At 38.3% G+C, this 15,457-nt stretch overlaps 2 protein-coding genes across 2 annotated transcripts; both read left to right on the top strand.

Moving 5' to 3' along the window:
• The first annotated feature begins 285 nt into the window (after positions 1-285).
• LOC107813137 (potassium transporter 6-like) lies at positions 286-6,244 on the top strand. Its single transcript, XM_016638352.2, has 9 exons — positions 286-677; positions 756-1,150; positions 1,505-1,596; positions 1,697-1,750; positions 3,285-3,545; positions 3,639-3,691; positions 4,390-4,513; positions 4,601-4,855; positions 5,058-6,244. The coding sequence occupies exons 1-9, from the start codon at positions 639-641 to the stop codon at positions 6,113-6,115; spliced, it is 2,331 nt and encodes a 776-aa protein (XP_016493838.2). The 5' UTR covers positions 286-638; the 3' UTR covers positions 6,116-6,244.
• Positions 6,245-8,937: 2,693 nt separating this feature from the next.
• Positions 8,938-9,721, top strand: LOC107813136 (uncharacterized). Its single transcript, XM_016638349.2, has 2 exons — positions 8,938-8,989; positions 9,063-9,721. The coding sequence occupies exons 1-2, from the start codon at positions 8,938-8,940 to the stop codon at positions 9,719-9,721; spliced, it is 711 nt and encodes a 236-aa protein (XP_016493835.2).
• Positions 9,722-15,457: the final 5,736 nt, after the last annotated feature.

Raw genomic sequence — 15,457 nt, forward strand, 5'->3', positions numbered from 1 at the left:
TTAAGCTTAAATACAGACTTCACCGAAATAAATAAAAGATGTTCCAAGAATCCACAATAGAATCAGTTAATACTTTGTTTGTCCTGGTATAACAACACACGTAAACGTTTTTGCCCTCTGCCGCGGCCAAGTGTACTGAAGTCACCCAAAAGCAAGAATTTAAGAAATTGAAAAACAAATAGGCTGGTTTTCTGTAAACTAACTCCCAAACGCAAACTCATCTATTGAAATGTTCACATACACCAACTTATATAAAACTACATATATCACTTTCTTGTTTCTTTCGTTTCTTTCAGAAAATATAATTTATCTGTCTCACTTTCATAGGAGAGTACTTTAGTCTTATGCTCTGATTTGAAGTTTCTTTTTATATCAGTATCTGTGCGGCTTTTCGAGTTTGTGCATTCTCTAAAAAGTTGAACAACTATCTTTCTATATATATATATATATATATATATTGTGCCTGAGGCCGGCTACGTTCACTTTCCATGTTATATGGATTTCCATTTTGTAATATTTACTTGAAGTGCTATTCTTGAGAAGGTTCATATATAGAGACGTTAATGTAAATGGGCCTCTGTTGAAATTGTTGATTTTGCTATAGAAATGGTATCTTTACGAATTTGAAAGGACTTATCATGGATCTTGAAACAAGAACTTGTCAGAATCATTTAAAGGTGAGTCTTATTTTACGTGTTAATGTCCAGTTCTTTGGTCATATTTCCTGATTAAATCAAGACCTTTTGGTGTTGCAGAAAGAATCTTGGAGGACAGTGTTGACATTAGCATATCAAAGTTTAGGAGTTGTATATGGGGATTTAAGTACCTCTCCACTTTATGTGTATAAGAGTACTTTTGATGAAGACATTATGCACACGGAGACAAATGAAGAAATCTATGGTGTTCTTTCGTTTGTATTTTGGACATTGACTTTGGTTCCATTATTGAAGTATGTGTTCATTGTGCTTAAAGCTGATGATAATGGTGAAGGAGGCACATTTGCTTTATATTCACTCCTTTGTCGACATGCCAAATTGAATCCATTGCCTAGTTTCCAATTAGCAGATGAAGAATTGTCAAATTACAAGAAGGATATCAATACTCATGCCCCAACTACTTTTGGGGCAAAAGTTAAATCAACTCTAGAGAGGTATTGTTGAATTGAATGACCATTTAATCTTAAAGTTTTTATTGTGCCGAGCTTTATTCATTTGTTATTGTTATTGCTTTACATCTATTTTCTGGTTCTTATGTTGCTGTCATTATCTCTTGATTTTTCTATTGATGGTACTGATATAGTGTTTCTTTACGTTGTCTTGAGCTGAGGGTCTTTCAGAAACATCCTCTCTACCCCTCGGGTAAGAGTAAGATATGAGTACACACTACCCTCCCCAAACTCCACTTATGGTATTTTCCTGTGTTGTTGTTATCTATTGATGGTCACAAATTTGAGTGTTGCAATAGATAGGGTACACTTCTATTTATTTAATTATATTTTCAACAGGTACAGGGTATTACAAAGATTTCTGCTTGTATTGGCTCTTATTGGAGCTAGTATGGTAATAGGCGATGGTATTCTTACACCTGCTATTTCTGGTATGCTACTGCTTTCTGGTTGGTTCGTTTCAACCTCAATTTGGGAAGTTTGGTGTGTGTTACTAAAATCTTTTATTTTCTTTTGGCGACTCCTCTGCAGTTTTCTCAGCAGTTTCTGGTGTTGAACTTTCTTTGGGAAAAGAACATCACAAATGTAAGATTCTTAATATTGTTCCGTGAGATCATTCTGGTATATGCAGCTTTTTATGTGTTCGAACCCAAAGAAATTTGAAAGATCATGGACAACTGTGCACGTGGTTTTCTAAATTTTTAGTCTTTGAAAACATCTTCGATAGCTTGCTTCTGGATTTGATAAAGGAATCTTGACACACCTTTAAAGGTCAAACTGTTACATTTTCATGTGTAAATCAGTTGCAGTTATTCTGTTTAAATACAAGGGTTTTGATTCGGTTCGACAACAATACAATTGAAATTAAAGTTTAAAAACTACTAGTATGATTTTCATAGAGCTCTTCAGAAGTCATATGGACTCGGAGTTGAAGGTAGGGTCTCGATTCAGAATATTTCACTTATATTGGCTTGTTCAAAGGTCATGAAAATGTTTTGACCATTCTGGCCCTAGAAATTCTTATTTTTTCTACTTCATTCTGCTTAAACGTTCCATACCTAGACTAGGCTTTGTTGCTTGTATATTTTGTCACAAAAAGATCCAATCAAAAAGATAAAGTTTTGAATGCTCGATCATGATAATATCAGCTGCTTGGATGTTGGAATCAAATTCTTGTGGTGGGAGGCTTTCCTAATTACACATTCGATGGTGGTGTTTGTCTGGAAAATCTTAATCTATAAAAGGAGAAAAGAAGGTGACATAAAGGACTATTCTTCCTAGTATTAAATTACGAGCTATTAACAAAGAAGTGATTATGTAATAATCGAACAGATACCTGTTTGGGTTTTGGTGGATGAGGAAGTTGGACTTTTCTGGTGAATTTCTGCTCTATAAAATGGGGCTGCAGTCGAAGCCAAGTGGACAAAAGTGATCCCCACTGTAATTTTTGTCCAAGCCGAATCTGGTTTGTTATATTAAAGGAAGGATCAGTATATGTTGGATGATCTCAAATGACAGCCGGCTGAGAAACTAAATTAAAAACTTGACGTCCTCAAGTAGATTGGTGGAGACCTATTTTATTATGCTTCTAATAATATTGAACTTCTAGAGAAATATCGACTCAAGAGTCAGCAGAGATTAACTTCTCTCTAGATTCTCGGAGTTTGAGGAAGTATGGCTTTACTTTGCTAACATCCATTACTTGCATTTATGGATGGTGACTGTCATTGAGACTCACTGAATTTCATTGATTAGAAATGTCTCTGGAGAATATAAAGGAACTTGCAGAGGTAAAAGTTAAAACTGAGCATTGATAGGTTAATCATTTTGTGCTTCAGGAATGTTTGCATTTTTTGCTGTGGTGGTTATGGTTGTTTGCCCCCACTGGATGGGGAGTTATTCAAACGGCATTTATACAGTGAGATAGGTACTCGTTGCTCTGCATGTTATGTCTCGTGGAGTTCCAATATTTGAGAAATCTTAGGATAGTGTAGTTTAGTCTCCATTGCTAATTATTTTATTTCTAATCATTTTAAGGATAATGAATTAAATTGAAGTCTTATTAGCTCTGCCAAAAAAGACATGCTATACTTTCTTCTAAATTATGAAAATTTTGCAGATGTGGAAGTCCCAGTTGCTTGTATGATACTGATAGCCTTGTTTTCCCTTCAACATTATGGCACCCACAGGGTTGGATTTTTGTTTGCACCTGTTGTCGTGACTTGGCTTCTTTGTATCAGTGCTATTGGCATATATAATATAATACACTGGAACCCATATGTGTATCGAGCACTGTCTCCTTATTACATGTACAAATTCCTAAAGAAAACTCAAACAAGAGGGTGGATGTCTTTGGGAGGAATCCTTTTGTGCATAACAGGCATGTATAGTTTGTCGTCTTCTCAAGAGGATAGTTGTCCGCTTCTCTTCTTTAAATACTATGATCACCTACTACGACATTTCATTCTGTCAGGTTCAGAAGCAATGTTTGCTGATCTCGGACACTTCTCACAGTTGTCAATAAAGGTATGTGTTCATCCTTCCTTTTATATGTCCAGTTCTTCCAACAGCAAAATCTGACTGAAAGTATGAGATAATATTAAAAAAGAAAGAAATACACCAATCATATGAATCATAAAAGCTGAAAGACCAGTACTGTCTTAATGTCAAGAGGCATGAATCATTAAATCGGATCAGTCTATATGGTTTTATTCCTCTGTGTAGTACAAACTTCTCCTAAATTAAACTGTGGATAAGATTTCTCTTCTGAAAAAAAAAAAAGCATCTCTGATTGATCTCCTTGCAAAGTCATACATGTAAGTCTTGACAAATCAATCTCGCATGATTACTAGAATTTGATCTTGATGAAATGTATCAAATATAATAAGTAGTTCAAATACTTGTGAATCGTGATGATGTATATGACTCTTAGCTGTTATTCAGTCCGAAGTTATTACAGTTGTACCATAATCACTTGTATCACTGCCAATGAGTTTATAATCTGATGAGAATGTAATTAAAGGAAAAGGACAACGAACTAGAGACATGAAGAAATACAGTTTGAAGATAGATTCTGTTGAGTTACTATATTTTGAAGGTTCTCCTTTTGGTTGTAGAAAATGAGATATTCGAACCTAGTCCCTTTGGTGAATTGTGCCCGCTCATGCACTTTGTATCATAGTGAAACAGTAACATTGTCTAAGAGACTAGTTCCATTTTTGCAGATTGCTTTTACCTCCATAGTTTATCCATCACTTATTCTTGCGTATATGGGGCAAGCTGCTTATCTATCGCGACATCATGTAATGGAGAGTGATTATCAGATTGGCTTCTATGTTTCAGTACCTGGTACGTATTACAAGAGTGGCTTTTACAGGGAGAATTGTAGATTAGGCAAACTCAGCTAATGATTGACATTTAAGACTGTTGCTTCAGAAAAAATAAGATGGCCGGTTCTGGTGATTGCTGTACTGGCTGCAGTAGTGGGGAGCCAAGCCATTATCACTGGAACCTTTGCAATTATTAAACAATGCTCTGCGCTGGGATGCTTCCCTAGAGTCAAAATACTGCATACGTCGTCAACAATACATGGTCAGATTTACATCCCAGAGATTAACTGGACCTTAATGCTACTATGTTTGGCCGTTACTGTTGGTTTCAGAGACACCAGAAGGATGGGAAACGCTGCAGGTATGGCTTTAATCATGTTCAAAAAGGATAGCAAAATTCTTTTGGGTTGAAATCATTTGGACTGGTTTTCATGTTTAATTTTGCTATGGATTCTCTATCTCTTGTGCTTGCATATACTCGTTTCTTTAGAAATTCTGTTTTCCACTTGTTTATGAAGTGGTCTAATATATCCCTTATCCCTAAAATTTTCTCTTGGAATCAGGTTTAGCTATCATAACTGTCATGCTGGTCACCACTTGCTTGATGTCGTTGGTAATTGTTTTGTGCTGGCACCAGAGTGTTTCCTTCGCAATTTGCTTTGTGATCTTCTTTGGGACAATTGAGGCTTTATATTTCTCTGCTTCTTTGATTAAATTTTTGGAAGGAGCATGGGTGCCTATTGCCATGGCTTTTATTTTCATGATAGTAATGTGCATTTGGCACTATGGCTCACTGAAAAAGTATGAGTTTGACCTTCAAAATAAGGTCTCGGTTGACTGGCTACTGAGTTTAGGCCCTAGCCTAGGCATTGTAAGAGTCCGTGGCATTGGCGTCATACACACTGAGCTTGTATCCGGAATCCCAGCAATCTTCTCACACTTTGTTACCAATCTTCCAGCGTTCCACCAAGTCTTAGTTTTCGTTTGTGTCAAATTTGTCCAGACTCCTCATGTTAGACACGAAGAACGGTTCCGTGTTGGATACATTGGCCCAGGAGAGTATCGCATCTATAGGTGCATCGTGAGATATGGTTATCGTGATGCTCACAAGGATGATTCCCAGTTCCAGGATGATCTTGTATGTAACATAGCTGAGTTTATACGGACGGGAAATACAGGGTTGAATAGTAATGCTGCAGATTTAAAGAATTTTGAGGACTCGACTGCTGTTGGAACCGCTTCAACACACGTATCTAGAGTTCAACTTCGTGAGGACGACGAAGTGAAATCTGACTCGGTTGGAACGTCGGAACTTAGAGAAATACATCCTTCACAGTTAACCAAGGCTAAGAAAAGTGTGAAGTTTGTCATATCAGAAACTACAAAGATCGGCAGAGGCGCGCACGAGGAGTTGAAAGAACTGATGGAAGCTAGAGAAGCAGGCATAGCTTACATATTGGGGCATTACTATGTCCAAGCCAAACAAGGATCTAGCTTATTCAGGAGAATAGTTATAAATTATGGGTATGAGTTTCTGAGAAGGAATAGCAGACCACTCACCTATGCGTTAACTGTACCTCATGCTTCTACTTTAGAGGTAGGAATGGTCTACCATATATGATTTAGGCGTATAGAGGATAAAGAAATAATGAAATATGTACATACGTTTGTAGTTTTCTGTAAGGATACAAGGGAAGTGTTAACATTATTATGATTGAGGATGAGTAATGTGTACCATATTGTTAGCCAATGCTATTTGCCAAGGTAAGGCTAGATGGTGTCTTATATTTTTCTCAATTATATAACGAGCGAACGATATTTATACAATCAGATCACGGATTATGGGCTTTCTTAGGATGAAATATAATTTGCGAAGTTATTCATGCTCTATGATCAGCAAACTTCTATATCATAGTCTGCGTACATACTACCCTCCCCACACCCCACTAAGTGGGATTATACTGGATTGTTGTTGTTGTTGTAGTCTCACTTGTGAATGCATGAAAAGTAAGTAAAACCACACATGACACTAATTTTACGGGGAAAAAGGTCAGATTTATCCTCTACTTTCATAAATAGTTTATCTTTAACTTCATTAGATTTTGCGAACAAAAATACCCTTGTCATCAGTAAAATTGTTAAAAAAATACCCCTATGTTCGTTAACCTCTTCCGTCATGGCCAACAACATCCTGCCGTTAGGATAATACTATAAACCATGCATATTGTTATAGTATTCTTTATGAAATAATTGTTTATTTATTTATTCAATTCAATAAAATTTTATTTTAAATAGATCATGTATTTGTCTGTGTGTCATTCGCTTATATAGTAGATGATTTAGTATATAAAGTTTATCTTATACACGAAAGATTAAATCATCGGTTCTTATAAGTCATAAATTTTATGTTCACAATCTAATGATGGATTTGGACAAAATATTGGAATGGTTGTAGCACAAGATTATATATAATTTATCTTGATTATGGAAATGGTTTAATTCTGACTTCTTGTGTTAGTACATTTTATATGTATTGAACGGATCAAGTAGAAATAAGTATTTTATACTGATTTAATAAAATAATTTGTCTAGTCCATTCAATGTACTTATACTCTTAATCTTGATATAATTATTATTAGCTGTATGTGTCATTTATTGTTTTGATTTATTAAAAGGCAAGATACTTTTGTGGGTCAATAAGCCTAGTAAATTGGACAATAATGATACACATTAGCGAAGTAATATTTAGTTGATAGAATCCATGTCTCGGCTTTTGAGATTGATGATACTCCTTTTGAAAGCTTATAAGTTTTCATGTGTAAACTCGGGCGGTGGATTTTGTATCTGATACATGAAATAAGTTAAATGAAAGTCTAAAGAAAGTAATCAATAAATTAAATTGTCAGTAATTTAATTTGATTGATTAGTATCTGAATCTTAACGTGAGGAGTTAAATAAGGTTTTATGGAAGAATTTCGAAATTTAACTAAGGAGTGCAATTACGAATATTTAGTGAAATAATTCGTAATTTATTATGGTAGAAATTATTTTTAGTTTTGAAATTAATTCCATAATAGGGAGCCTTGTTAATTAAATTCAGTGGTTCCTACTGCGCCTAAATAATAGGAAATAAAAGAAACCTTTCCTTTGTGAAAGAAGAAAGCCTAACAGGTTTGGAAAAAGGTTTTACCCTAAAAATGTGGCTATATATGCATGATATAGGGCATGCAGATTTTTTACACATTTTTTTCCTTGAAATTTCGCCCACTCGAAATTCTCTCTTTTCGGATATTATTTTGGTAACATAGTAGAATACCGTGGGAGGTTTTGCTGAGGTCGCGGTCTTGCTACTCTGGAAATGGAGACCGAGATTAATATGTTTTGTTCACGCTTCAAGAGGTAATTCGAATAATCTCCATATGTGCCAATTGTTTAATTTACACGTGAATATGATACTGTAATTGTTTCGCTGCGATACATAATCCAACAATTAGTATCAGAGCCTACTCACGTCTAATTAGATAATTAGGATGAACATGAAATGAGCATCTTGTTAATATGCAAGTTTTGAATTACATGCAAAGATTGTTTTTCTGTAAAGCTGCACTATTTTGAGCATGAATATTTGTTCCGAGAATTTTGATTATTCTGAAAATCATGTAATATCTACTTATTATTGATGACATTTGATTAGAATAATTTTAAAATTTTGTTATTCCGAGGAAAACGCAAAAGCCGCTATTTGGCCGAATTGGCCAGAAAATTGGAGGTCAATATGTTGACGCACTCCGATTGACCTGAAATTTGAAAATTCCAAGCGAAACGGCCCAGTGATCAATACAAATCAGCTTCGCTCATGACGTAAGCCGTTTTTCGGGCTTTTGAAGTCGTTTAGATGGTGTTTTGGGCGTTTTTCTAATTTTCTGGAATTTTTTCAAAAAAAAAAATAAGTTGTATTAATCCAGTGGTGATAGGGATCGTTCCCTATGGACTCCATGATCAAATTCTGGTGATATAATGACACACGTTGACGTAGGTCTTCTTCCATATTGGATAAACTCATTATAGATAATCACTAGGTTATACTAGTTGTTGATAACTTGTATTTACTCTCCATCTGAGTATGCATGTTGGTTCAATGGGACTAGTATATTGAATGTTGATATTCACTTAACTTAAATTAACACTTTACTCTCCATCTGAGTAAGGCCTGTTTAAATTCATGGAGTGAATAATCTGTCATTACATATATATATATATATATATATATATATATATATATATATATATATATATATATATGTATGTATGTATGTATATATATGCAGGAATAGCATTTTTCCCATCGAAAATTGTTGTTCAAGGTGCATGGATTATATGTATGTGGTGTGTTAGAATATGACTGATTTTGATCTTTTTATTTAATTGTCTCCCAGATTAACCATGACTGCTTTTAATCCTGTTACTGCTATTCTTACTCAAAACAAACTTGAGGGTCCGTAAACGAAACTTGGATATTGTCCTAATTACTGAAGAGTACAAATTTGTTCTTGATGAGGTGTGTCCAGAAAAACCTGGAGATGATGCTACGGATGATGAACAGAAAGCTTACCAAAAATGGGTTAAGGCTGATGAGATGGCTCGATGTTACATTCTGGCATCTATGTCGAATGTTCTACAACATCAGCATCAGTCTATGGAGTCTGCCTATGACATTCTGGAAAATCTCAAAGAGATGTTTGTAGATCAGAATCGTGTGGCTAAGCAGACTGCGATGAAGGATCTTCTGAATACCAAAATGGTTGAAGGTTCATCTGTTAGGGACCATGTTTTGAAGATGATGAGTCTTCTAAATGAACTGGAGGTCCTTGGAGCTAACATTGATAAGGATACGCAGGTTGAGAAGATGATCATGCAGACTCTGCCTAATAGTTTTCAGCTGTTTCGCCTTAATTATAATATGAACAAAATGGATTTGTCACTTACTAAATTGCTGAATGAGTTGCAGTCGGCAGAGACTATTATCAAGCAACAAGCTCCTCCTGTGGCATTGGATTTTGAGGTAGGTTCTTATTCTAAGCCGAGAGCGGACAGAAGAAGAAAAAGACTCAAAAACCCTCTGTTGGAGGCGCAATTGCTAGTGCAAAAAAGCCTAAGGGTAAGTGTTATCACTGCAAGAAGCCTGGGCATCATAAGGAGCAATGTCCGGGTTATCTGGCCAAGCTGAATAATAAACCATGTAATTTACATCTACTTGTCGTTGAAATTCTTTTAGCTATTGTTTCTACCATGTCATGGTATGTAGACTCGGGAGCCACTAATCATGTCTGCACTTATTTGTAGGGGTTTAAGGTAACGCAACGACTAAGTAGAGGAGAAATCAATGTTTATCAAGTAGATGGTTCGGCAGCCCCAGCTTTATCATTAGGAAATATTAGTATTTTGTTGTGACGACCCGGCCAGTCATCTCATGAGTTACCGCTCTGTTTTCCCCATTTTTACTTCTTATTGCTTTGTTTATCATTTCTATATGAGATCGGGTTGGTTGGCTCAGGTTCCGAAGAGGTTTTGAGATGGTTTGAGACACTTAGCCTCTTTTGAGGAAGCTTAAGTTGGAAAAGTCAATCGGATGTTGACTTATATGTTAGAGAGTTCGGATGTGAGTTCCGATGTTTTGGATAGTTTTGAGAGGTGATTTTGGACTAAGGAGCGTAATTGGAATGTGTTTTGGAGGTCCGGGATGGATTTAGGCTTGAATAGGCGAAATTGGAATTTTGGCGTTTTACGGTTGATAGGTGAGATTTTGATATAGGGGTCGAAATGGAATTCCGGGAGTGGCAATAGTTCCGTTGTGTCATTTGGGATGCGTGTGCAAAATTTCAGGTCATTCCGACGTGGTTTGGTAGACTTTTTGATCAAAATGTAATTTAGAAGATTTCGGAATTCTTAGGCTTGAATCTGATGCGAATTCGGTGTTTTAATATTTTTTTGAGCGTTCCGAAGATTAGAACAAGCTTGAATGATGTTATGGGATATGTTGGCATATTTAGTTGAGGTCTCGAGGGCCTCGGGTGAGTTTCGGGTGGTCAATCGGACCATTTCATGTTGTGAAAAACTGCAGAAAATTATTGGGTGTTGCGGACAATTGGCCTTCGCGTTCAATCGGACAATTTCATGTTGTGAAAAAAAGCAGAAAATTGTTGGGTGTTGCAGACAATTGGCCTTCGCGTTCGCGAAGGGTTAGCAGATGTGGCTCAAGATTTGGCCTTCGCATTCGTGAGAGAGGTCCCGCGTTCGCGAAGGGCTGGGCCATTGAGCATCGCGTTCGCGAGAAGGAGAGCTGCATTCACGAAGGTTGGAGTCTGGAGGCATCGGGTTCGCGAGAGGTAAGACACGTTTGTGAAGGAGGAAAATTTGGTCAACTTAAGTTTGTGCTTCGCGAACGCGAGCCTTTGATCGCGTTCTCGAAGAAGGATTTGAATGCCTGGGCAGAATGTTTAAATAGCCATTGTCCGCAATTTTTGGGCTAACTTCCACAATTTTTGAGAGGTTTTGGAGCTTTTTGAAGAGGATTGAAGAGGGATTCAAGGGGGAACACTTGGAGGCAAGATTTATGGACTTAATACTCAATCCTAATGTGAATTCTATCTAATTAATCATCGAATTTAAGCCTAATATTGAAGAACTAGGGCTTGTAATTGGAGACCTATAATTTGGGACTTGAGGGGTCGTTTGTGGTTGGATTTTGTTGCTTTTGATATGAATGAACTCAGGGAGCGATTAGGAGTCTATTGATATAATTTTTATCGGAATCCGAGACATGAGCCCAGGGGTCGAGTTTGGCCAATTTTGGGATTTGTGTTGTAATTTGATTTCTTTCGAGTGGGCTTTGTTCCCTTAGTATATTTTGATGGTTTTGCATTGATTTTGGTTAGATTTGGAGCAGTCGGAGGTTAATTCAAGAGGCAAAGGCATCGGGGCTAGAGATTTGGACCGGATAGAGGTGAGTAATGATTGTAAATGTTGTACTGAGGGTATGGAACCCCTGATTTCACATTGTTGTGCTATATTGAGGTGACGCACACGCTAGATGACGGGCGTGAGGTCATGCACCGTTGGGGATTGTGACTTAGTCCATCCTGAATGACTGTTTTATTGCGTATTTGATTGAAAACTATTTGCTATCATCATGTTTTGGGTTGAATGCCATGTTTGGGCCTCGTGCCAACTATTTGAACCCTTAGGGCATTTTTACTGATATTTTCTCACTATTTTGACTTTATACTTGTACTCAGTCATGCTATATCCTACTGTTTTCATAACTAAGCCATGTTTACTCTGTTTTAATACATTAAATGATATTTTAAATGATGATTTGGGCTGAGCATCATGTTTTACTGTTGCCCGAGTGGCTTATGAGATTTTGACTAAGTAAGGCCGAGGGTCTGTGTTGTGAGGACACACTGATTCATGATTTTAAGGCCGAGGGCCTGAGATTGTACGCCACGAGGTGGCTTGTTGATATAAGGCCGAGAACCTACTGATTATAACACGAGATGGCTTGATATTGCGCTCGGGCCGTAAGGGCCCCTCCCGGAGTCTGTACACCCCCAATGAGCGCGGGTACCCATTGTTATATGAGATATAGCCCGAAGGGCTGGTGTTGTTCCATGATATTGATCGAGGGGCGGATTCTGTTGACATTGTGCTCGAGGGACGGATTTTTATGTGTTTATCTGTTCTAGCTACTTCTCATTTAATTGTTTAGTTGTTAAAAAGGTGTTTTAAAGAAGCTTCTTCTGAACTAAGTGTTTTTACATGTTTTCACTGTTTTATTGCTTTTACCGGTTTTATACTGCTTCTTTATAATATGTTGATGTGCTTTTACGTGATTTCTTATCTCTCAGTCTTCATTTATTATTATTACTCACTGAGTTGGAGTACTCACTTTACTCCCTGCACCCCGTGTGCAGATTCAGGAGGTTTAGGTCCTGCTTGCGAGGGTTGAGAGCTTCCAGCAGATTCCGGAGATTCACTAGGTAGTTGCTCGGCGTTCACAGCCCAGTGTTTCTTCCCCTATCTTATTTTTCCTTGTTTAGTTCTGTAATAGGCTATGTAAACTTTTCCTGCCTTTATTCGAATAGTAGATTCTCATGACTGGTGACACCCCGATGTCGGGCTATGTCTATTCCGCAAACTATAGTATTCACCTTATTTTGGAATTATTATTATTATGTTAAATACTTAATTTGTATTATTTTATTGCTTAAAAATGAATTGGGAGTGTGTTGGCTGGCCTTGTCTTCACGAGAGGTGCCATCACGACCGGGTCCGGGTTTAGGGTCGTGACAAATTGGTATTAGAGCCTAGGTTACATAGGTCTCACGAGTTATGAGCAGGTTTAGTAGTGTCTCGCGAATCGGTACGGGGACGTCTGTATTTATCTTCAAGAGGCTTCAGAAACTTTTAGGAAAACTTCATATTCTTGAAATTCTATCATGCGAATTTGTTGATATGAGTACTAAACTTCTGTTATTCCATTCTCTCACAGATGGTGAGGACGCGCGCTACAGGTCAGGATGGACGACCACCAGTACCACCAGTTGTGGCCACTAGAGGTCGAGGATGCGGTCGTGGTCGTGGTAGGGGTAGTGGTATGGCATTCACACTAGCTAGGGCAGCACCTGCAAACCCACCAGTTGCCCCAGTTCAAGATCAGGTCCCAGTTGTGGACGCTCTAGCAGCACCAGCTCAGGCACCAGGTGTGCCCATTGTGATTCCGGGTCATCAGGAGGCCTTGGCTCAGATTCTATTAGTATGCACAGGCCTAGCTTAGGCGGTCTCAGTTACTACAGTCGCAGCTACTTTTTAGGCCGGGGGAGGAACTTAGACTCCCGCTGCTCGCACACCTGTGCAGGTCGTGCAGTGACTTCAGACACCGGGGGCCCATCCAGCCTAGCCGGTTGCAGCTACTCAGAACTATGTAGCTCCTGCCATGCCAGAGGACGACCAACGTAGGTTGGAGAGGTTTGGTAGACTTCAACCTCCGACTTTCAGTGGTGCAGAGGGCGAGGATTCCTAGGGTTTCTTGGACAAGTGTCAGAGGATTCTTCGCACGGCAGGTATTCTGGAGACCAACGAGGTCACTTTCACTACTTTTCAGTTTTTTGGAGTTGCCTTCACTTGGTGGGAGACTTATGAGAGGTGTAGGCCTGTTGGTGCAGCACCCCTTGTAAGCACGTGATTTTTTACTCTCCCCGAGAATTTTCACATTTTTAGCGTGAATATGTGAAATTGGGTCTAGTATAGCTATTTTAGCTATTTTTACTTTATTTCGTTGCAAAAAGAAAAATCTCAAAAAATATATATATATATAAATTTTAGTTTATGTATCTCTCATAAACTTGAAAAATACAAAAATTGCACTTTATTTTTGTACTTTATATAATTTCGAAAATTACAAAAAAAATAGTTTTATTAATATTCTATAGTCATTTTTAACTTTGAAAAATACAAAAATATTATCTCATATTTTATCTTAATATTTAAAAACGAAAATTACAAAAAAATATAGTTTTATTAATATTTTGTAGCTATTTTAAATCTTGAAAAATATTCAAAAAGATATAGTTTTGTTTAAATACTAGTCTTATTTTTGGTAGTTATTTTGCTTACATAGGACTAGTTAAGCAACGTGTTCCTATTTCTCGGGTCCGGGCAAAAGAATAATATTCGGGTTCAAACTACCCGGTTTTAGGCCTAATTTTCGAACCTAGCCCGTAATAAACCGTGTCCAGGACACATGGGGAACCCCACCACGCGTGGGGGACATAAACCTTGAACCCCACCACGCGTGGGGCTCATTTTTCTGGGCAAAACCCAGTACAAAACACGGAAAGCCAACATAAAGAAAAGGAGGATTTTTGAAATTTTGGAAAAAAGAGTACTGTGCAAAAAAAACCCTACAAAGGGAGTACTGTTCCTGCTTCTTCTTCCTGAGGAAGAACCCACGAAGAAACCCTACTGCCCCCCCCCAGCGTCGAACTCCTCCTCCTCCTGTCCAAACAACTACCTCCTCGACCCGTCACCTTCCCCGGCAGCCCCACCGTCGTCCAACCACCCCCCCGTCGGTAAACCACCATTAACGACCCCTACTGTCGCAGCGAGGACCAACTCCTCCATCGCCTGAAACCTCACGTCGCCACTGTCCCTCAGCTCTAGCATCACCCAAACGAACGCCATAACCACCACCCCCACGTCCAAACACCTACTGAAACCAGTCGCACCCCCACGCACCCGCCATTGCTCGTCGTCAACCTCCAGCTCCAGTCCGTCGACCCACCTCCAACCTGAACCACTGCCCAACACGACCTTCCCGACAGCCTGTCGCAACCAACGCCCTCGTCATTTTCCAGTCGACAACCATCATCCCGTCACCATTAAACACTGCCCGTCGACCCCCACAATCGTCGACTAAACAGTCCGTCAGCTTCACGCCACTAGCTGAGCCGGAGTTCATGGAGGTGAGCTGCTCGACCTTGTGTTGAGGTCGAGTTCCAGTCCAAGGTCCAAAGGTTGAGCCGAGGTCCGGTGCGTCGAGTTTGTTCCGGGGTTTTCGTTGTTTGTTCCTTGTTCAGTGAAGTCCGGTTTGAGTTCCGTAGGAAGCACTGTTTGTCGTTCTAGGATTGTCGAGGTTCGAAGGTTGGTGTTCTTCATCCTTTGTTTCATTTCATTCATTTTGCATATTATGGTTCAAGGCAATAAATGAAAATATTCGATATGTATGAATGTCAACAATGCAATTTTTGTTGTTGTGTTAAAAATGGTATTTTATGTTTAGTTACTGCATGCTTAAAGTAAATGTGAGCATATGAACGAGGTTATTCTATTTTTTATTTTTACCATGGATATTATTACCTGTTAGAATCGTTTTTTGTTTAATCTCGGATGGCTTCACTAGTAG

Source organism: Nicotiana tabacum, chromosome 16 (assembly GCF_000715075.1).
Source record: "Nicotiana tabacum cultivar K326 chromosome 16, ASM71507v2, whole genome shotgun sequence".
Taxonomy (NCBI): domain Eukaryota; kingdom Viridiplantae; phylum Streptophyta; class Magnoliopsida; order Solanales; family Solanaceae; genus Nicotiana; species Nicotiana tabacum.

Coding starts and splice junctions, on each gene's coding strand:
- LOC107813136 (XM_016638349.2), top strand. CDS start 8,938: ATGACTGCTTTTAATCCTGTTACTGCTATTCTTACTCAAAACAAACTT. Junction 8,990..9,062: donor TACTCAAAACAAACTTGAGG/GTCCGTAAACGA, acceptor AGGTGTGTCCAG/AAAAACCTGGAGATGATGCT.
- LOC107813137 (XM_016638352.2), top strand. CDS start 639: ATGGATCTTGAAACAAGAACTTGTCAGAATCATTTAAAG. Junction 678..755: donor CTTGTCAGAATCATTTAAAG/GTGAGTCTTATT, acceptor TTGGTGTTGCAG/AAAGAATCTTGGAGGACAGT. Junction 3,692..4,389: donor TCTCACAGTTGTCAATAAAG/GTATGTGTTCAT, acceptor CCATTTTTGCAG/ATTGCTTTTACCTCCATAGT.